The 23,204-nt window shown below is 44.1% G+C and overlaps 1 protein-coding gene across 4 annotated transcripts in view; it reads left to right on the top strand.

Annotated features, from left to right (window-relative positions):
• The window catches only part of LOC123762713 (protein Skeletor knk), a 145,938-nt gene that overhangs the window by 105,873 nt on the left and 16,861 nt on the right, over positions 1 to 23,204 (top strand). For all 4 annotated transcript variants that reach the window (XM_045749423.2, XM_045749424.2, XM_069332245.1 and 1 more), the window contains 6 exons: positions 7,705 to 7,841; positions 13,953 to 14,088; positions 17,727 to 17,836; positions 18,616 to 18,695; positions 20,714 to 20,817; positions 21,107 to 21,253. In XM_045749423.2, the coding sequence (XP_045605379.1) occupies positions 7,705 to 7,841; positions 13,953 to 14,088; positions 17,727 to 17,836; positions 18,616 to 18,695; positions 20,714 to 20,817; positions 21,107 to 21,253 (714 nt within the window). The remainder of the gene's footprint in view (positions 1 to 7,704; positions 7,842 to 13,952; positions 14,089 to 17,726; positions 17,837 to 18,615; positions 18,696 to 20,713; positions 20,818 to 21,106; positions 21,254 to 23,204) is intronic.

The following is a 23,204-nucleotide window of genomic DNA, read 5'->3' as shown; positions in this document are numbered from 1 at the left end:
GCCAAGAACTCCTGAACCATGCTGTGAGCCCGACAGAAGGACAGACCCCTTAGTCCTTGGCCGGCCTGGTGAGCACTGGTCACAAAGCCTCAGCCAAGAGACGACCCGTCCATGAACACATTAAGAGAAGGCTTGGGGAGGCACCAAGGCATGGAACCCTGAAAACCCCAAAGAGGAAATCGGCGACGCAGCACCAACACAAGGTCCCGGAGCACGAACCCAACAATCACAAGAGAGGCGGAAGGGAAGTCCCCAAAGGAACCAAAAGAGACGCCGAAGCCAAACCTGACCCAGCGGATAGACCAGCACGGCGAAGTTCAGACTCCTGCACAACCACTCGAGCAACCGCCGAGTGACCCGGACCCCCTTAAAAACAGCCGAAGGCAGGACCGCAGCCACAGCAATGCCTGTGGAGGGAGAGACAAAGAAGCAGTCCAATAATCCTAAACAAGACCCAGCCAGGTCTGAACCCGGGACGGAACCAGATGAAACAGCCTCCAGTACACCAGAAACCCAAACCCGGTGATCTGGACAGAACCACACCTCTGGCGAGCATACAAATGAACCGAATGGGAGCCCACATAGCCAATCGTCGAGGTGGGCCTGAAAACCGAATCCTGAGCAGACGCAGACAGGTCACCAAAATCCGGTAAGGATGCTTAAATCCACTAAGTGCCCATTACAAACTAGGGAAGGCAACAAAAGCGGCACGCCTGAAGCCCCACCACCAACTCTGCCAGTCCCGGAACCCTGGAAAGAAACGTGCCAAGAAGAGACCCAGAGGTTCAGGGACCCGGCCCCAACAGAAGCTGGACCGGAAACAACAGTCTTCCGAAGAGGGCAAAGAATCCAGGGTGCAGACTGAACAGGTCCAGAAGAACCACAGATCCACAAAGTCCCGTGTCTGCATTAGAACAAGCAGGAACCACGGAAGGATGGGGCGGATTGACCACATTGAAACGTACCCACATCAAGATGACATGACAAAGCGCAGAGGAAGATGCCCACCCCGCCAGTCCCGAACCCCCCAAAAGGGGAGAAGCCGCCCGACGCCACCAGAGGCTGGAAGACAACCAAAAAATGCCCACGAACTGCGGGACCAAGCGAGAGCCAACAGAGCAAGCTGCCTCTCCAGCTCCCCGTCAACAGCGAAGAGAACTAAGCCCCCTTCCAAAAGAAAATGAATTTATATAATACACACACACACACACACACATAGACATATATATACATATATACTTATACACTTATACATATATACACATACATGCACACATACACATGAAAAAATACAAAAATAAAAATAAAGAAAGAGACAAGCCGCCGACCGGTGGGCAGAGAGCACCACGTCGGCCAGACGAAGAAGGCACCAAGAGAGCACAAAAACTGCACCAAAAGGCTTACTTCGACAACAAAAACCCAAGGCCCTGGCACGACCACAACACGTACCAAGACCCAAAAGATCAGCTTGCAAGCCAGGAAGACCCCGGAACCCCAGAAGGCAGAACCGGCTCACACACGAGGTAACAAAACCCCCTGAACCCACAGAGGGGCCCATGAGGAAGAAACCTCTGGAATGAAACCAAAGAACCCAAAGGAACCCAGAATTGAAGCCGGGGGAGCCCAAACTTCCACATTTGCCAGCAGAAATACACCACAGAAAGGGCAAAAGCACAGCACCCAGACAGAACCCCAGGAAAACGGCCAAAATGGACCGAAAACCGGGGAACAAGGTGTGGGAGCAAGCATAAACAGACAGGAACACGGAGCCCAAACACCAGGGCCCAGACCCAAAGAAACAGAAAATGCAAAAACCAGTGTAAAAACCAACATGCAAGCATTCCCAAAGGAACAGAAGATGGGCAGGATACCCCAGAAAAGCAAAGAAAATGGCGACAGTAGGATAAAACCCCTGAAGGAGGTGAAAAAGCTCACCCAAAACATGAGCTCCCACACCCAGGCATCGGTAAACAAACCTCAGCACTGCTGGTGGCCAGGTGGGGAAGTAAACCGCAGATAGAAAATGGCTACCAGAACAAGGAGCCATGACCGACGCAATATATCAGAAAACACGCCAACAAATGTGGGAAGTAGGCAGACGAGAGGAACAAAAAAAACCACCGCCCAGAAGCAGAAAACCCAGGCAAGGGCACACAAGATGACCTGGACAAAATAAGTACAGTATATGGAGCACCACTTGGAATTTAATGTTAATAAATGCCATGTTATGGAATGTGGAATAGGAGAACATAGACCTCACACAACCTATATATTATGTGAGAAATCTTTAAAGAATTCTGGTAAAGAAAGAGATCTAGGGGTGGTTCTAGATAGAAAACTATCACCTGAGGACCACATACAGAATATTGTGCGAGGAGCCTATGCCATGCTTTCTAACTTCAGAATTACTTTTAAATACATGGATGGCGATATACTAAAGAAATTGTTCACGACTTTTGTTAGGCCAAAGCTAGAATATGCAGCGGTTGTGTGGTGCCCATATCTTAAGAAGCACATCAACAAACTGGAAAAGGTGCAAAGACATGCTACTAAGTGGCTCCCAGAACTGAAGGGCAAGAGCTACGAGGAGAGGTTAGAGGCATTAAATATGCCAAAACTAGAAGACAGAAGAAAAAGAGGTGATGTGATCACTACATACAAAATAGTAACAGGAATTGATAAAATCAATAGGGAAGATTTCGTGAGACCTGGAACTTTAAGAACAAAAGGTCATAGATTTAAACTAGCTAAACACAGATGCCGAAGAAACATAAGAAAATTCACTTTCGCAAACAGAGTGGTAGACGGTTGGAACAAGTTAGGTGAGAAGGTGGTGGAGGTCAAGACCGTATGTAGTTTCAAAGCGTTATATGACAAAGAGTGCTGGGAAGACGGGACACAACGAGTGTAGCTCTCATCCTGTAACTACACTTAGGTAATTACACTTAGGTAATTACAGCCCCAGAACTGCTATTGGGCTTCCCCCACAGTCCCAGGAACCTGCAACAGAGGCCCCAGGGCAGAGCCATCCTCCACACCCCTCTGCCCCTAAAGAAAAGAAAGAGTCCAGGGAAAAGGCAGCAAAGAAAGGGCTGCTGGTAAGACCCAGAAACCTTGGCAGGATGGAGGAACAGGCTCGAAAACCTCCATCCCCAATCCGAACGGGGCAGCCCCAGAAGCCGCCAGAGTCTTGGCCCAAACTAAACCCCGCCCTGACCCTGAAACCTGCAGACGGTCAGGAGACGGGAAAGTGGAGAACAGCCCCTAAATAAAACAGGGCGGCCCCCGGGGCATCTGGGCGGGAACCAACCTAGCGCGTTCCAGCAACTTAAAGCGAACTTGCAACGCGGATGCCGCCTATACTCAAAACAGTAAGGACTAGATGTCAATGACTCAACAGGCAGCATGACAGAGGTAAAATTGGCGACTGGCACCCTCAGACAAGGGCACAGCAACCAACGAACCCACACAAGATGGGATGGAACCCAGAAGACACATCCAGTAGTCCACCGAGCCCCGACAGGGTTTTCCAGGGCCCGTAGGCTGACTGCTACGGGAAGCCCGGGCAAGGTGTTGCTAACCAGTTAACACCCAAAACTAACAAGGGGTAGATGCCAACAATGAAAACCCATGCAATGTGTACAATCACAGGGGGCCTAGCAGAGGGCCACCAAACACTACCAGTGGAACTATAGCCACACTAGGCAAACCCCCACCAGGCAATGAAAATAAAAATAAAAGAAAAACCCCGCAAAAGTACACCATCCCCAGAGGCAACAGGAACTGGTTGCCGTGCAGGTAGCAGGTCGCTCAACACCTTGACGTCCTAACCAGCACAATACCAGTCCCTACCCAAGGCCAAATAAGGGCCCCAAGCCCCAGCTGGCCCCAAGGGCGAGGCAAATGCCGAGCAGCAAGAACTTCTACGGAAATGGTTCCCGAATGCCCCAGGGAAGATAACCCTGTCACGCAGGGCAGTACTCACAGGAAGCTTAGGGAAGGAAGCCCTAAGCGCATGCAGCCCTGGTACTGATGAGGAACACCTGGCCACCGCACAACACAAAAACACAGCAGTGAGCGACACGAAGGCAAACACCACCTAGGAAACCGAGGCCAGAGAAGCGTCTGTCCCGGTTGACATTAGTTTACGAGCTGGAGTGCTATGCAGCTAGCGAGGTGAGGTCTGGGGACCCCCCTCCCCCTCTCAGGGAGGGGACCGCTGCGCGGACGAGCAGTGTGGCAGTTGTGTATTACGTTTGCTTGTTTGCTTGTTTCGTTGGGATTGTAGGGAGTTCTACCTCTCTGTTCGGTTTTTGTTGGTAGTTTCTTACCATGTGGGGTTTGTTTTGTTATGCCAACCTTTCTGGGTGCCTAACCCCAGTCGATGGCAGATAAGAAAAAACCCCAACCACCGGGGTTTCCAGGGCCATTGCTCCCAGCAACCTCTCTGAAGGGGCCAGGTTCTGCCGCTGGTCCCTGGTAGGTCTGAACTCTATAGCTAATGTCCCAGTCTAATATAACATACATTAGCCCAATAAGCTCCAGAGAGCCCTAGGGGCTCTCCACAGAAAATGCATTGTAAAAAAGTATAAAAAAAATACATTGTATAAAAAATTTGACTGAAAAAAGTAGGTATATTAAAGTAAATTTAAGGGTAATCCACAGGTACATTTTAGCATAAGTTGAGAAGTATTGCAAGATATAATGTAGCAAACTATGTGTATATCATGATATAAGATAACAGCAATGATTACAATGGCAAAGTTGTATAGCATAGGTACATATATTGGGGAATTGGGTAACACTAGATACAGTGCTAGTTTCAAAGCACTAGGTAGGACACTATGAAGATGAAATTAGGTACTTTTTGGTTTTATTTTTGAATAAAGTAAAAGTCTGACAGCTTTTCAATTCGTTAGGAGTATAAGACTGCCACATAATTTTCCTCCTTCACAACCCAACCTATCTATTAATGCTATATAATTTAACTAATCAAAATCCCACACATAATCCAAACAATCAGGGCCAGTCACTAAAATAATGGAGTGCATGGTCCCTGGATGTATGTAAACAGGAGCGCTATGATCCTGGTTCCTTTGCAGAGTGCCAATTTTGGACTCAGGGTTGTAACAATGCAACATGGGTTTGTGAAAAATAGATCATGCCTTACAAACCTGCTCATATCTTTGGAAATGGTAACCAGCTATTCATAGAATGGACTTCCAGTAGATGTAGCTTACATGAACTTTGCTAAAGCTTTTAACATGGTACCACATGAAAGACTGGCAAGGAAATTACAGGCACATAGAATAAATGGGAGAATACTGGAATGGATAAACAATGGTTAAAACATAGAAGACAAAGGGTCGTGCTAAATGAGAATGAATCTGACTGGGGAAATGTGCTAAGTGGGGTGCCACAGGGGGTCCATTTTGGGGCCAACCCTTTTTGTCATACACATCAATGACATAGATGAGAATATTACAAACCACATTATCAGATTTGCAGATGACACTAAGATCTATGGTAAAATGGGAAGTGAAGGTGATATTGTGACCTTACAAAGAGATCTACATGAACTCCACAAATGGTCAGATGACTGGCAAATGCTTTTTAATGTTGATAAATGCAAGGCCTTGCATGTGGGGCATAACAATCTATGTCACAACTACCAAATTAACAGCATTACCTTACAACAGATTGACAAAGAAAAGGACCTTGGAGTCAGAATCCATCATTCACTAAAAGTTGCACAACAAGAGGGAGCGGCAATAAAAAAAAAGCTAACCAAACCCTAGGAATAATCAAGCATACCTTAATCTTTAAAGAAAAGAAGGTAGTCATTCAATTGTATAAGTCCCTGGTGTGGGGTGCACCAATGGTGCACCATGCACCTGGATTATTGCATTCAGGTATGGAGAACTCATCTTCAGAAAGACATAGCTGATCTGGAGAAGGTGTAACACCGGGCAACAAAAATCATTCCAGAGCTAAGTCACCTCTTGTATCAGGAACGGTTGAGGGCCACTGGGCTAACAACACTGCAAACCAGGCATGACAGGGCAGATCTCATCAAAAGCTTTAAAAATACTGAACAATTTGGAGGATGTCGATCCAGACAATTTCTTCAAAGGATCAGATGTAACACGAATGAGGAGCAATGGGTTCAAGCTCAACAAGCCACAATGTAGGACTGAAAATAGGAGATGCTTTTTCACCCATAGGGTTGTAAACCCATGGAACTGTCTACCCGCCGAAGCCGTAAACGCCAAAACTCTGCTGGGATTTAAAATACAGTTGGAAAAGATCATCAGGGCAAATTGGGGGGGGGGGGCCTTAGACAAGCCGATGGCTTCCCTGTCCTCGTCAAGGCCACTAGTATTAGTGGCCCTCAGGTAAATTATCACAATAGATTTTGCACAAATCAGCTATTAATAAATGTTGTTTAGAAAGTGGTACAGTGACTTTCATGGTGTAATGACCCACATGGTACTATCTCGCCTTGTATCTATCTCGACCGCGCACTCCGCTACTACCACTGAGCTAACCGTGCAATCTCCGCTCTTTCTATGGTAATAACAGATGCTATACCGATCATGTAAGATGTTAACACTCGGGCCGTCATACGAAGACGTAAACCAGTACACAGAGGAAGGAGAGAGAGAGAGAGGGCGAGGGAGGCAGAGCGAGAACGAGAGCAAGGGAGGGAGAACGAGAGCGAGTGAGGGCGAGGGAGAGTGAGACACTAGTGAGGGAGAGTGAGACAGAAAGATAGAGATAATCGTAGTCACAGCCTATCGTATGAGTTACCGAGTGACGCTGCCACCACCCTGAGTTACCGGACAGGGGACCGGAGTGAGATTCGTAGGTCTTGCAGATGGAATAACCTACCAGGACAGGTGTAGGGGACAATTGAACGGTACAAGGATCCTGGCCTGACACTCGAATAATCCTGACCACTTGGGAACTATAGGGTACACAAGAATAAGGCGGGACACCCCCAATACTACTACCTCAACACGGAAAACGAACGGGGGGGAGGAGTACGGGATAATTAAGAACACTAGGTCACTGGGGCAAAGGGGACGGTAGGCCCAATATCACTAAGACAAGGAAACATTAATACACATTTAATAACACTTAATATCTGACTTTATTTGAAATAATTAAATAAGACACTCCCTAACTATATTCCCTACTAGAGGCCAAGAGTACTGAATGAGGTGCTTTAGTACAAGAGAGCCGTACTTACTCGTATGTTGTTCCACCGTTTCCGGGAGATGATGTTCCTTCCCCGAGTCCACACACACCTTCCTACTGGGCTGCGCCCACTCAACTGACTCTCCCCTGATCTGTTGCTCCTCAGCTGAACGTGAGGGTTCTACCTTTGATGTTTAGGGGTTAATCCCTGAAGATTTTCATGACGGCATCAACTCTGACCTCTTTGTGATTCGATGACCGTTGACCTGACTCTCTGGCTAACTTGTACAGAGGTGTAACTTTTACATTGTCTGCCGCCGCCTGTCTGGCGCCTGTGGGTTGTTCATCCTCCACGTGGCCTGTTCATGCTGTTATGATGTTCATGTACTATGTACTGCTCTCTTGTTACAATGGCAGTCAGGCCATGAAAGTCAGGTCAGTAGGCCAACTACATAATGCCCATATTTCTTAAAAGATTTAAAGTTTTAAATTTTTTCTTTTCAGAGGAGAATGATTACATAGCCTTTGGCATGAGTGGATCACAGACCCAGCCAGAGATGATTGGTGGGGATGTTGTGGTGTCATTTATGGAGGGCTACTTAGGAAATCTCATTGACTACAACATGTCTTCCTACACACCAGTAAGGATATGAGAGTTTATATACTAAATATTCTTATTCAAAATTATACAAAAATTGTTAATGCTGTTTAAATTTTTCTATAAGAAAAATGTATTGTTGAGTTTATAAAAAATACTTTCTGAGCATAACACTCGGTGTACATTCAGTGCCAATCTGGCAGGGAGCTTTTCAAGTTGTCCCCATCAGATCTGATTAATTAATTTATTTATTTATTTATTTATATATATACAAGAAGGTACATTGGGAGTGTGAGGATACATAGCATAGTAATTACATTCTTGTAAAGCCACTAGTACACACAGCGTTTCGGGCAGGTCCTTAATCTAAGAAAATTTTAAGTAGGTAAATACTTGCAAAATTTATAAAAATGATAACAGTTACATAGCAAGAAAAAAAAATAAAAGATGAGAGAAAATTGTAGGTATATTATAGCACATAGGTAGCTCAGATTGATTGCAATGACAGCGTGAATGATAGTTGACAAAAATTAGTAGGCACAATACAGCATATGGCTAGCACATATGCTGTAAGTAAGTTCCAGGTCTCAGGAAATCTTCCCTATCGATTTTATCAATTCCTGTTACTATTTTGTATGTAGTGATCATATCACCTCTTTTTCTTCTGTCTTCCAGTTTTGGCATATTTAATGCCTCTAACCTCTCTTCGTAGCTCTTGCCCTTCAGTTCTGGGAGCCACTTAGTAGCATGTCTTTGCACCTTTTCCAGTTTGTTGATGTGCTTCTTAAGATATGGGCACCACACAACCGCTGCATATTCTAGCTTTGCGCCTAACAAAAGTCGTGAACAATTTCTTTAGTATATCACCATCCATGTATTTAAAAGCAATTCCGAAGTTAGAAAGTGTAGCATAGCCTCCTCGCACAATATTCTTTATGTGGTCCTCAGGTGATAGTTTTCTATCTAGAACCACCCCTAGATCTCTTTCTTTATCAGAATTCTTTAAAGATTTCTCACATAATATATAGGTTGTGTGGGGTCTATGTTCTCCTATTCCACATTCCATAACATGGCATTTATTAACATTAAATTCCATTTGCCAAGTGGTGCTCCATATACTTATTTTGTCCAGGTCATCTTGAAGGGCATGACAATCATCTAAGTTTCTTATCCTTCCTATTATCATATAGGAAGGGTTTGCTGATGATGTTTGCATCATCAGCAAACATGTTCATATAATTCTGTATACCAACTGGTAGATCATTTATGTAGACAATAAACATCACTGGTGCAAGAACTGAACCCTTTGGTACTTCACTTGTGACATTTCTCCAGTCCAATACATTGCCTCTGATCACTGCCCTCATTTTTCTATCAGTCAGAAAATTTTTCATCCATGTTAGAAGCGTACCTGTCACCCCTCCAATATTTTCCAGTTTCCAGAACAACCTCTTATGTGGAACTCTGTCAAAAGCTTTTTTTAGGTCCAGATAGATGCAGTCAACCCAACCATCTCTTTCCTGTAATATCTCTGTTGCTAGATCATAGAAACTGAGTAAATTCGATACACAGGATCTTCCAGATCGAAAACCATACTGTCTGTCTGATATTATATCATTTCTCTCCAGGTGTTCTACCCATTTAGTTTTAATTATTTTTTCCAATATTTTGACTATTACACTTGTCGATGATACCGGTCTATAATTAAGGGGGTCTTCCCTGCTTCCACTTTTGTATATTGGAACTATGTTAGCCTTTTTCCACACATCAGCTACAACTCCTGTAAACAGGGATGCCTGAAGAAGAGGAATGCTGAGTTCAGGTGCACATTCTCTCAGAATCCATGGTGAAATTCCATCTGGGCCAACTGCTTTGTTCTTATTTAGCTCCTTGAGCATTTTTTCCACTTCGTCTCTAGACACCTCTATGTGCTCTATGTTGTTCTCTGGAATTCTTATTGTATCTGGTTCCCTGAAGATTTCATTTTGTACAAACACACTTTGGAACTTTTCATTTAATGTTTCACACATTTCCTTTTCATTTTCCATGAATCTATTTCCCATTTTGAACCTCTGTATATCATCCTTTACCTGCAATTTGTTGTTTATGAATTTATAGAATAGACCTGATTCTGTTTTACATTTGTCTGCAATCCCTTTTTCAAAATTTCTTTCTGCCTCTCTCCTCACTGCCTTGTAGTTGTTGCTCGCATCTTTGTATCGATGGTATGTTTGGGGGTTTGGCATTAACATGTGTAGGTGTTCCGCGACCTCTATCACGGGTAATACGCCACACTAACTCATCTTATATTTCCAGTTTTAGCCCCCTAGATATTGGGGGAGTTCTGGATTTTTTATATAGGGGAAACTTCCTAGTTCTTTTCTCTGAATACGGGAGTACGGTGGCTCTGAGTGACACTGCCTCCACCTCTACACTACACCTACTCTTCTCCTACTGCACACGCAACTCAGGATATACTCCACTAGCGGTGCTCTCTGACTATTACATGGCTAAGCTATGTTATGACACTATAGTGCCTATGCTCTACAGGAGAGGACCAGGCTCTGGTTCTCGAATTTTGGATGAGTATTGGGTATTGTTTGTGGTTTGTTGCTTGGCCACTTTGCGTGCATCTTAATATGTCCATATATATTGTTATTCGTTACACTAAGGGCATAGCCCCGAATTTCTTTAACTTTTGCTTTACTTTTTCAGTGACTGCATCTTTTCTTGCCTCTGGACACTCATTTATTGATCGTCATTCAGTGAATGGCTGCACCCTTGTATATACATTGGAATCTCTCTCTCTCTCTATATATATATATATAGATGATCTTGTACATTACGGTAGCACTTGCTACCTAGGTCATTTTAGTTCGTCATTTTGATTATACTCTCTTGTCCCAAGCTGCTGGTATGTGGGCCTTATTTAAGGTGTTTTCATAGCATATTTACGTATTTCCTACTTCTATGCTACACGTTTTTGTGTATATTTGTATATGTATATTGGCTATACTAATGATAGTGCTAGGCTGGACTATGTACATGTTCAGTTCCCTGTTTTTGAACTGACCAGTGTTCAATTATAACACCGAGTTCTTTCATCTTCTTGTATCACACTACCGGCTGCTGTGTTGCAATGTCTGCAGGTGGATGTCGATTTCCATTCACCCACTCCCGCCCCCAATAGTTCATTTTCATTGGGACAGGGGAAACTAGAATTATGGACCTGGCTACGAGCTTTTCTTTGTGTTAGTTTTCCATACAGGACTTTTTATTTTATTGCAGCACACGTCCTAAGTAGTTCTCCTTACATAGTACATTCATCGGCAACGCGTGCATCTTTCTGCCCTGCTGGGGCTGGTTGCACCATTCCTGTGTCACTGTTTTCGCTTCACGTCTCGCATGTCGGCTCGTGGCGCTCGCTTCATCGTTGGCCTCTGTCTGGGCCCTAGCTCTTCAGTTTTTGTCACCATTTTGTCCTTGCATTTTGCGGGGTCTGCGGTTGGGCTGTTTCTGCCAGCGGCTTCTTCTTGTTGTCATCCATTATCGGCCTTGTTGGTCCTTCAGGGGTCCCAGGAAGAGGGAGGAGGGTTCTACCAGACGGGGCGTGTCTGCTCGCCCAGGTTGGTTCTTTCCCGGCATTCGAGCTCTCACCATGTTCGGGTTCCTGGTACTCTGGCGGACGTTCCATCTGGTTCCCTGTCAGCCTTGGTTTCAGCTGCTGCTTACTGGGTATCCATACCCAGGGGTTTTCCCACGGCTCTGCCTCTTTCCGATGCTCAGTACAGTCCATTACGGGGTCGAGTTTGGTTTTCTTGAGTCTTCGCGTCTGGTGATTTTGACTCAAGTCTATCACCTCCTGTTTGGTGATCAGGTGTCTTCTTTGATGTTGTCCTACCTGCTTGCTTCGTCGAGGCGGCAGTATTGGGTTTCCTGGTGGTTCTTTCTTTTTCTTTTTGTCTCTTCGTAGGTATACTTCATTTTTTGTTGAGGTGGTTTTGTCCTTTTCTCTAGTGATTGTTTCAGGACTGTCTTCGCATGCCACATTCTGTCGCCTCGTATCGTGCAGTGCTGGCGGAGCCTCTACTACTTGCTTTCAGTCTTTATGTTCCTTCTGCACCATTTTGCAATCAGTCTAGGGCGTTGTTTCACCTCCGGCCTGCTCATGTGCTACCTGAGCCATCTTGGTCTTTGAACATGAGGTTTTATCTCTTCCCCTCGGTTTGTTGTGGCCCCTTCGGTTCCAAATTGTTTCTCAGAGGTTTCTGCTCCTTTGGGTTCTGGTGTTAGGTTTGTTTGTTGCAATCATTCTTCTTTTTCTGGTAAGGTTGAGTCATCTGTTTTTTCTGGAGGGGTCTTTGAGTTGTTGATGACTGGTTGGTCAGGCCAAAGGTGCATCATGTCTTGTGTCCGGTTGTGGCTCTCCGCCGCTATTTGCGCGCCACGGCTTCGGTGACCGGGGATGTGCTTTGGGTTGATCCGGTTTCCCTTCTTCCCTGTTCCCAGGATCAGGTCTCCCAAGTCATCCACAGGATTAGAGCTAGCCAGCCTGCAGTCTATCCTCGTGCCCATGACGCTCGTAAGTTCGCTGCTTTGGCTGCCATCTTTGGCAACTTGCCTTGGGTTGACATTCGGGCACGGGGTTTTTGGAGGTTGAACAGGGTCCTGGCTGCTCACTACCTTGTCAATGTCCCTGGTCCTCGTAGGGCCTGCATTGCATTGGGTTGGCAGTTGCAGTCAGTTGTCTCGGCTTCGTGTTGAGGAGTGAGGACTGACCGCCACCTGGGTAAGTCCCTGTTTTTCCTTATCTTGAGGTAGTTAGCTCCAGGAAGCCGACGGGGCTTTCCCCAGAAAACCAGAGTTAAATGTAATGAAACGCCATTTTCTGGGTGAGTCCCAGAGACTCGCCAGCCTTCCTCCCTCTCCCCGGTCGGCAGTGTTTTCACGTGTTTTGACATCCAGCCTAAGAACTGAAAGGTGGATCACCAGCATGGGGGTCTGGAGTTTCCCCTTCCCCTTCCCGGGGAGGGGGGTTGCGCAGACAACATGATGATGTCATGTTCGTTTGCTAATTTTCGTTTGGAGAGTTCTGTCCACTCGTTCGGCTTTTGGTAACAATAGTTACCAGCAGAATAGGGGTTTGTTTTGGGGTGCCTACCTCTCTGGGTGCCAGATCCAGTTGATGGCAGACATAGAATGCTTCCAACCAGACGGGGGTTTCTATAGGCCATTGCTCCTCGTGCCTCTCTTGAGGGGGGTCAGGTTCTGGCTCATGGTCCTCGGTAGGCAAGAACTCCGTGCACATTGACTGATGCCAGAAAGTTATACATATCCATTCAGCCCGGATAGCTCCGGGGAGCCTCTGGGACTCGCCCAGAAAATGGCATTTCATTACATTCAGTGCTGGGTTTTTTAGCAAGTCATCGAAGTGGACCAGGATCTGGTTACCCACCCCCACATCCAAAGTTATGGAGCACCACTTGGGGTCAGCCTTTGTGAATGAGCGGGAGCTCTGAAATGGTAGAACATGCTTTCATACCCTAGGAAGTTCCTAAACGATGATATGGAATGTCCTAACAAGAATTAGAGGTACAGGGAGAATAAAACCCACCATACCAATGGCATGGTGGTTATTGGAAAAGTCAGGCAATGGATGCAAATATTTACTTTTGACAAGTTGAGAATTGTGCTCATCTTGTTGGAGACCTTCAATTTGTTATAGAAGTGACAGGGATTCACCTGAAAAGTATGAGTTGTACAGACTGCTCACTTGTCCAGCATTCCTGAAGGTAAGCATAGATTGGGGAAGACAATTGCTGGAGACAAGGGAAACCTGTCTGCTTAACACTTTGTAATCCTACTGGTACACTTGAAAAGATCCCCGCAATGCCAATGGCCAAAATTGATAGCTCAGAAAAATAGTTAAAAGGAAAAATAAAACTAGGTACTGTTCATTTCATAAATGGCTTGCTCCTGTCTTGTATATTTGTTTACTATAACTCAGTATTTTATGTAGCCTACATAATTTGAAAGTAAGCTCTGGATTCTTAATTGTACAAAGAACCACTCATACAGAAGTTAGTCTTAAGATTGGTGGGTAGATAAAGATCTTTTGTCTACTCACCAATGTAGATATCTTTTTATTTTTCAGTGCACAAAATTGCTAGGTCAACACAAGGGTGTGTGTCAGGATGACAAAGTTGGTGGGACGCAGGACTACCAAATCTTCAGCAGCAAGAGGGAAGATGGCATCAATATTTTCACGTTCAGGCGCCGCCTTGTCACCCGTAGGTTCCTCACTAAGTTGCTTCATATTTTACATTACCAAACATTATCAATTTTATAAACAAATGCTCTCTCATATTTAAGAAACTTGTCAGTTGCTCCATGTTTATTTATTATCAACAATTAGGAAATTGTTTGGGTAAGGGAGATAATGCATAAGAAGTATTTTAGGTCAAGGATTGTACAACAGCCCTGTATAGTTTGTAGTTGATCATCTGATATCCAGATAGGACTAGTAAGCGAATGGTTATTTGAGTTCTGTTTACAAGCACGATATCTGGCTTGCTGTAGTTTTGTTATGAATTCATGGATCATGGGTCTCTGCCTTCTGCCTAATAATCTTGGACAGGTAAAATTATTGTAATAAATGTAATAGGAGTGTGACCAAGTACCATTCTACAACAGTATTACCTGTTATAGACTGAAGCAGAATGTAGTGATGTAGTGACGTAAGCATTCACGTGCATTTTTTTCACCTCCAGCCTGCTCATGCACCGCCTGAGCCTTCTTGGTCTTTGGACCATGTTTTTTCTTTTCTTTCTTTTCCTCGCTTTGTTGTGGGCCCTTCAGTTGGGGATTGTTTTTGGAAGGCCTTGATTTTGTTGGCCTTGGTGGGGAGGGAGGGGGGTCGGGTTGGGAAGCTTCAAGCTCTCCTCCGACGCCGGGGATTCTTTTCAGTTGGTCCAGGTAGTCGTTTTGTTCATTTGTGGCCGCCTTCTTCTTTCCGGGTGAAGAATGAGATGGCTGGCTTCTGGAGAGGCCTGTTGGTTGTGGCTACTTGGTTGGTTACGCCGGGGGTGCATCACGTGTTATGTCCGATGGTGACTTTCCGCCGCTGCTTGCGGACCACTGGTTCTGTGACAGTGGACGTTCTCTGGATGGATCCGATTTCCCTGGTTTCCTGTTCCAGGGCTTGTGTGTCTCAGGTTGTCTGCAGTTGTCATCAGTTTCATCTATCCTCGTGCCCATGAGATTCGGATGTATGCTTCTCTCGCTGAGGTTTTTGGCAACTTGTCTTGGGTAGACATTTGGGCACGGGTGAGGGGGGGGTTTGGAGGTCAAACAGGGTCCTGGTCGTCAGATATCTAGTGAACGTTCTCGTTCCTTCCCGGCCGTGTGTGACTTTGGGGCGCTTGTTGCTGCCGTCTGTCACTCCATCTTGAGACCTGCAGTGCTGCTGCCTCCAAGGTAAGTCCCTCCTTTTTACTTATCTTTGGGTAGTTTGCTTCAGGGAGTCAATGGGGGCTCCCCACAGAAAACCAGTGTTGAATGTAATGAAATGCCATTTTCTGGGTGAGCCCCGGAGGCTCCCTGACACCCTCCCTCCTTCTGGTCGGTGGTTTTTCATTGTTCAAGAACTGGAGTGGTGGGTTGCCAGCTAATGAGCGGAAGTGCTAGTCGCATGAAGGGTTGCTTGTTTGGTTTCTTTCTAGGGGGGGTCATTTTGATCTTTTGGGGTGTAGATTACACAGGTTAACCAGACAGTGGTCCGTTTTGATTTGTCTACCTTTCTGGGTCGATGGCAATTATGACTTACTGTACTTCAAATGTATGGTGCTCTTAGGCCATTGCTGCTTGCACTTCTCTGAGGGGGCCAGGTTCTGGCTCGTGGTTCCTGTTAGCCAAAAGGACTCTTGTGACTGATGACCCCAAACTAATATAGCATATATCAGTTAAGATAGCATCCGGTAGCCTCCAGGGCTCGTCCAGAAAAATGGCATTTCATTACATTCAACGCTGGTTTTTTGTCGCCCTCTGAAACCTTGGACAATAGTCTAAAGGAGAATACAAGCTGAAAAAAATTTAATCACATTAATGTGATTTCATTGTGCTCAAGAATTCAATTCTATAAATAAAGTCTTCGATTGGGCAGCTGAAAATAACATGATGTTTAATGGAAATAATAATAATAATTCACTGTGTTGGGAGACAGGGAGCCAGAGTATATTCATACACCTTAGGCTTTTATCGAGGTCTGCCCTCCAAGGTCGAATTACTGACCCCACCCAGGATGCAACCCCACAATAAGCTGACTAACTCCTGAATGCCAACTTACTGCTAAGTGAACGAGAAAAGGTATTTGGTGAAAGGAAATGTCCCCAACCATATCTGTCCTGCCCCAGGATTCAAACCAGGAATTCTCGATTGCATCGAGAACGAACCCGACTCTACTACCGGGACACTAAAGTTCTGGTAGTATAAGTTCCAGGTAGTTTGGTATGGTGGCAACAAGGAACTTAAATGAAATACATGGTACAGGACACAATCATACTTACTCATAGAAGGACAGAAACAGGTAAACAATTTGGAAATTATGATGTCTGATGACCTGACATTTAGTGAACATAACTGAGCAAATATAGCGGCGGCCAGGAAAATAATAGGATGAGTTATGAGAACGTTCAAATCCTGAGGGCTCCCACAGCTATGCTTACACTATTTAAATCACTGGTGTTGTCCCGTCTTGAGTACTGATCAGTACTCACTTTCCCTTTCAGAGTAGGAGAGCTCTCTGAATTAGAGGGAATACAGAGGACATATAGAGCATGCAAAGAAACAATAAAACATCTAAATTATTGGGACCGTCTGAAAGCTCTCAGAATGTGTCCTCTGTAAAGGAGACGAGAAAGGTATCAAATACAGTAATATATACATGGAAGATACTGGAAGGCCAAGTTCCAAATTTGCACAGTAGAATAACAACATACTGGATTGAAAGATACAGAAGGAAATGCAGAATAGAACCAATGATGAGTAGAGGTGCCATAGGCACAATCAGAGAACACTGTCTGAACATCAGAGGTTGATAGTTGTTCAATACCCTTGCAGCAAGCCTTAGAAATATTGTCGGTACAAAGGTGGAAATTTTCAAGATTCACTTAGACAAGTTATTGCAAGAAGTGCTGGACCAACTTTTTTTTTTTTTTTTTTTTTTTGAGATATATACAAGAGTTGTTACATTCTTGTACAGCCACTAGTATGCATAGCGTTTCGGGCAGGTCCCTGGAATATGAGCCCCCACTGCGAAGAATCATTTTTTCAACCAAGTACCCATTTTACTGTTGAGTTAAACAGAGGTTACAGTTAAGGATTTGTGACCAGTAAATCCTCCCCGGCCAGGATACGAACCCATAACAAAGCGCTCGCGGAACGACAGGCGAGTGTCTTACCACTACACCACGGAGACTGGTAATGTAGTGGTTGTAGTGGATATGTGGTCCTGCAGGCCGCTCCAGGCTGTTAGACCATGTTATCACTAGTCGAGGGGGGAGTAGAAAAAGTCTTGAAACCCTCTCCAGGTAAGCTGTTTAATGCTAATCATGATCTGATACTTTCTTTAAAAATATAGGAATACTTTAGTGTTTATTGTTATTCTTGCTCAAAGGGAGTTTTATCCAATAGTAGATGCTCAAAGATAGTACTGTACCTCAGCATTTTGAAATGTCATCACAATGGAAGTCAATACTATAGTCAAAGATGTTTTTGTAGTATAAAATGTATATTTTGCCACTTGCTTTATATTGATCATCAGAATAATTTTTAGTTACAGGACAAGGGAGAATAAGAAATGTAAGTGTAGTAATTAATAAGTACTGTACTCATATCACTACATTTTATGTTAATTACTTTTACTGACCAGCTGATACTGGAGACATACCATACCCAGAGAAGGGTGAAGCCCTCATCATCTGGGCTCTCGGTACCCTTGACGGTGTTAAGAAACCAACCATGCATTATGCTTGGTCAAAGGTGAGTTATTATGGTAATTATTAATTTTTATACTGATGGTTTCAAAGCAAGTACTGTACAGTACTTGTACTAGTCATCCTGTCTTTAAAATTTGTAATTTCAGATTATAATAATTAAAATTAAACTTCTTCACTTCTTTTCACATTGCCTTGGTCAATACTGTACTCAAATACTTTGAAGTTTTGCATCAAGTAAATTAGTCTGTTGCATGCAGTCAAGAGCTTATTGTAGTCAACCATTGCCAGATCTACAGTATAAATATGTAGGTTTTATTAACAATACATTAAGCAAGTAAGATAATTTTAGGGCCACAAAATCATTTAATGCCAAATTTAGTACTCTTAACAAAATGTATTAGAGTAAATGCTCTACTGTATCTGTTCTGTGTTGGAGCTCTTGTAGGAGGTGTAATAAAGAAGTTTATGGACTGGATATATTTTGCAACTACTAAGGGTTCTAAACATCAAATAAAGCACCTGAACACAGGTTTTGTCTTGTGGCACACTCCCTCACTTCTTCCTTAGGAATTCTTAGGTGACTTGATTGGTGCCATCATTGACAGCTAGTTTATTGTGCACTTCATACTTATCCTGTGAATCATCATGCAAAATGATTACAAATAGCAGAAATGGTCTTAATCAGAGACCTCAACGAATGCTATTATATGGCACAAGTTAAATTAATTTTTTTTATTTTAAATGAATATTTTTCGGAAATGTGTTGAAATCCTCGCTATCCTTCCCCTAGGTATTTTAATGTATCTATTCTTATTTTTGCAGGTGAAACAACAAATTGAATTCACAAGGAAGGCAACAGAGAGAAACTGCTTTGCTTTCACTCGCAGTGATAAACCAAAATTGTGAGTATAAGAGTTGCAAAATACAAGCTTGTTTTGTAATTATTTCTATCTAGCCATTGCAAAGGTAGCTCAAACATATAGTAAGCCCTAATATAGTGGATTTTTAGGAAAATTTTACCTACAAATTCTATGATGTACTATACCCTTTGAAGAGGAAAAGTTAAATAATTTTCTTGGGGGAGCGCCGTCAGCTCCCCGGAGCTATCCCAGGCTGATATGCTAATGTCTGACTTTGGCATCAGTCATGTGTATGGAGTTCTTAGGCCTACCGGGGACCATGGCCAGAACTGGGCCCACTCAGAGAGGCAAGGGGAGCAATGGCCTATAGAAACCCCCTGTGTGGTTGGAAGCATTCTATGTCTGCCATCTAATGGATCAGGCACCCAGAAAGGTAAGCACCTCAAAACAAACCCCTATTCTAGTTAAAATTGCTACCAAAAGCCGAACTAGTGGATAGAACTCGCCCAACAGAAAACGAGCAAACTAGCATGACATCGCCGTGCCGCTGTCTGAGCAGCTCTTCCCTCCCGGGAGAGGGAAGGGGGAAGCCCCAGACCCTTCACGCCAGCTACCCACACCTCAGTTCTTGAGGCTGATGCTATAGGCGAAAGTCGTGTGCTCTGGCTTTAGTGTCGCTACAGCACTGTGCTTCGTATGTGGTGTTTGTTTCTGTGGGTGCGAAAATCCCTGCGCCGTTCGGGTGCAGGGATTTTGGCGGTCGAACAGGGTCCTGGCTGCTCAATATCTCATGAATGTTCCTGGGCCTAGTCGGGCCCGTGTAGCTTTGGGTCGGCTTTTGCAGCCAATTGTCTCAACTTCATGTTGAGGAGTGTGCAGCAACATCCTCCCGTGTCAGTTTCTTTACTTTTTCTCTGTGGGTAGTTAGCTCCGGGGAGCCGAAGGGGCTCCCCCAGAAAACAAGCGTTGAATGTAATGAAACGGCATTTTCTGGGTGAGATCCCGAGGATCCTCGGCATCCCTCATCCTCCCCACGGTCGGCGGGTTTTTCGTGTCTTTTGACATCAGCCTCAGAATTGAAGGGTAGATAGCTGGGCGGGGATCTGGGGCTCCGCCTTCCCCCTGCCAGGGAGGGGGAAGCTGTGCAGACAGTGGCACGGCGACCTGTGATGTCATGCTTGTTTACTCGTTTTTTGGGGGGAGTTCTATCCACTTGTTCGGCTTTTGGTAATTTTCACCAGAATAGGGGTTTGTTTTGAGACGCTTACCTTTCTGGGTGCCTAACCCGGTCGATGGCAGACATAGAATGCTTCCAATCACACGGGAGTTTCTATAGGCCATTTCTCCCCATGCCTCTCTGAGGGGGACCAGGTTCTGGCTCGTGGTCTCCGGTAGGCCCACAGAATTCCATACACATGACTGATGGAAAAGTCTGATATTAGTATATCAGCCTGGATAAGCTCCGGGGAGCCTCCGGGTCTCACCCAGAAAATGGCGTTTCATTACATTCAACGCTGTTTTTTTTGCGGTTTCGACATCCAGCCTTAGAACTGAAGGGTGGAAAGCTGGCGCGGGGGTTTGGGGCTCCCCTTTCCCCCTCCCTGGAAAGGGGAGGGGGTTGCGCAGACAGCGGTGCAGCAAAGTGGTTACATCATGCTTGTTTGTTCGTTTTCATTTGGGGAGTTCTATCCACTGGTTCGTTTCAGTATTTTAACCAGAATAGGGGTTTGTTTTGGGGCTACCACATAGGGGTTTCTAGGATATTGCTTCTCGTGCCTCTCTGAGGGGGCCAGGTTCTGGCTCATGGTCCCTGATAGGGCTAAGAACTCAATTCGCTTTGACTGATGCCAGAGTCTAATACCTTCATATCAGTCCAGATAGCTCCAGAGAGCCTGTGGGTCTCACCCAGAAAATGGTATTTCATTACAGTCAATGCTGATTTTTCTCATTTACTAATTTATAAAATGCATGTCTATATTCACATGATGTAACATACCAGTTTAGCTAATAAGTTAGTGTATGTACTAACTGTAAAATCTCAACCTCTCCCAAACAAATAGGAAGGCTTGGCCACGTTTCCATTTGGCAGACCCTGCAGCTCGTGAGTTTACTGCTCGCCTCGGTCCTGATGGAGGGTCACGTGGATACTCTGCTATAACACAGCGTATGTAAATGTTTGTATAGTTTTAGTGCAAAAAAAAGATAATGTTATACAATATCCTTGAAGTATTATCAAATATGTAATATAAATTTACTTTACTAAATTTTAATTGTCAGCATGATGTGTGGCTAAATTTGATTAAAATCTATATCTCTGTGTCTGTCCTAAATGTTTTAACATCATACCTACATGCATAAAATAATGAATTTAAACCCGTCAAATTTGAAATTATCATGGTACTGTATTCTAATTTAAACAATGCAGATCTGAATATGTGTGTCTGTATTTGCAGAATATTCAGATACAGGCTTGTCGTGGTACATAAATGGCTACCTTGCTCCTGATGTGTACATCAAGAGAAATACAAAATATAGGTTCTTGGTTGAAGGTGGCTCCAACCCGTATGACCCCAGAAGCTATCACCCTCTCATCATTACAGGTACTGTACATTTGTTGAAATTTAAGAGTAGCATCTGGTGCGACTGCTTAGTGGCACCTACTGGCAGTGAGAGTCCTGCTGCAGCTCCACCACTGTCTGTCAGTCACTGTTGTAAGAAGTGTCCACCACCAGTGCTACTGCCTTTAGTTCTAGAAGTTCCTCATGGTACTGCTGCTACAACTGGCTTCTAATCATTTTTGTGACATTCAAACTGGTAACAAAGGGTAAACCAAAATGGCTTGCCTACCATTTTTCTGCAGTTAATACTGGTAATAGTCTTCTTGGACTATTTTTGTTTGTGATGCCTGCTTGTAATACTACACTTGTAGCATTACAAGCAGTAAGACTTGTAGTACATCATAATTTTGCATTCTGCCACTCGATCTGCTTCTATTTATTTTGCAAGGGAAGTAACAGAAAAAGCCAACATTGAATGAAATAAAATGCCAATTTCTGGGTGAGACCTGGAGGCTCCCCGGATCTATACCGGGCTGATGTGTAGATATTAGACCGTGGCAATAGTCAATCGAAGGAGTTCTAAGCCTACCAGGGACCAAAGCTAAAACGTGGCCCCCTCAAGAGAGGCACAACCCTCGAGATATTGACATAATGGCATTGCAGATCTGGAATCAGGATGATAAGCTGATAATTTTAAATGCCTACAGCCCACCAGCAAGCAACACTTGGACAAAGGAAGAACTGGATGACAAACGAGAGGGCCTCATAATGGTCATGAGAGATATTATTGCACAAGCAGATAAAGATAAATCACGACTGTTGATACTGGGGGACTTCAACTTTAAAGCAATAGACTGGGAGGCCTATGAAGCAAGAACGGAGGACTTTTTGACATGCAGATTTGTGAACCTCATTCTGGAGACATTCTTGTATCAACACATAAAGCAGGCCACAAGAATGAGGGAAGGAGATGTACCGTCAGTACTGGATCTAGTATTCACCAGGAAAGAAGAGGAGATATTTGACATCCAGTACCTTCCTCCCTTGGGAAAGAGTGATCACGTCCTGTTAGACATTGATTATGCTTTAAGATATCATCTAGAAGAAAATGGGGACATTGAAACAGTTGATAAACTCGATTTAAGGAGAGGTCACTATGGGGAACTTCAAAATTTTTTTAATGAGTGTAATTGGACAAAATTGTTGCTAGGCAGGGAAATAAATGAAATGTATGCCAAATTTTTAAAAATATACGAGGAAGGCACACAAACATTCATACCAAAACAGAGATGCAGGGCCAGAAAACAGGATTGGTTTGACAGAAATTGTAACACGGCCAGATACCAAAAGACACAAAAATGGAATCAGTATAGGAAGAGGCCAAACCCCCAAACATACCAGCGATACAAAGATGCGAGAAACAACTATACGGCTGTAAGGAGAGAGGCAGAAAGAAATTTTGAAAAAGGGATAGCGGATAAATGTAAAACAGAACCGGGCCTATTCTACAAATTCATAAACAACAAATTGCAGGTAAAGGATAATATCCAGAGGTTGAAAATGGGAAACAGATTCACGGAAAATGAAAAGGAAATGTGTGAAACATTAAATGAAAAGTTCCAAAGTGTGTTTGTACAAAATGAAATCTTCAGAGAACCAGACACAATAAGAATTCCAGAGAGCAACATAGAGCGGATAGAGGTGTCTAGAGATGAAGTGGAAAATATGCTAAAGGAGCTCAGTAAGAACAAAGCAGCTGGCCCAGATGGCATTTCACCATGGGTTCTGAGAGAATGTGCATCTGAGCTCAGCATTCCACTTCACCTGATCTTTCAGGCATCCCTGTGTACAGGAATCGTAGCAGACGTGTGGAAACAGACTAACATAGTTCCAATCTACAAAAGTGGAAGCAGGGAAGACCCCCTCAATTATAGACCTGTATCATTGACAAGTGCAATAGTGAAAGTATTGGAAAAAATAATCAAAACTAAAT

Source organism: Procambarus clarkii, chromosome 27 (genome assembly GCF_040958095.1).
Source record: "Procambarus clarkii isolate CNS0578487 chromosome 27, FALCON_Pclarkii_2.0, whole genome shotgun sequence".
NCBI lineage: Eukaryota > Metazoa > Arthropoda > Malacostraca > Decapoda > Cambaridae > Procambarus > Procambarus clarkii.
The sequence above is the reverse complement of the archived record's forward strand: the minus strand, read 5'-3'. Positions and strand labels throughout refer to the sequence as shown.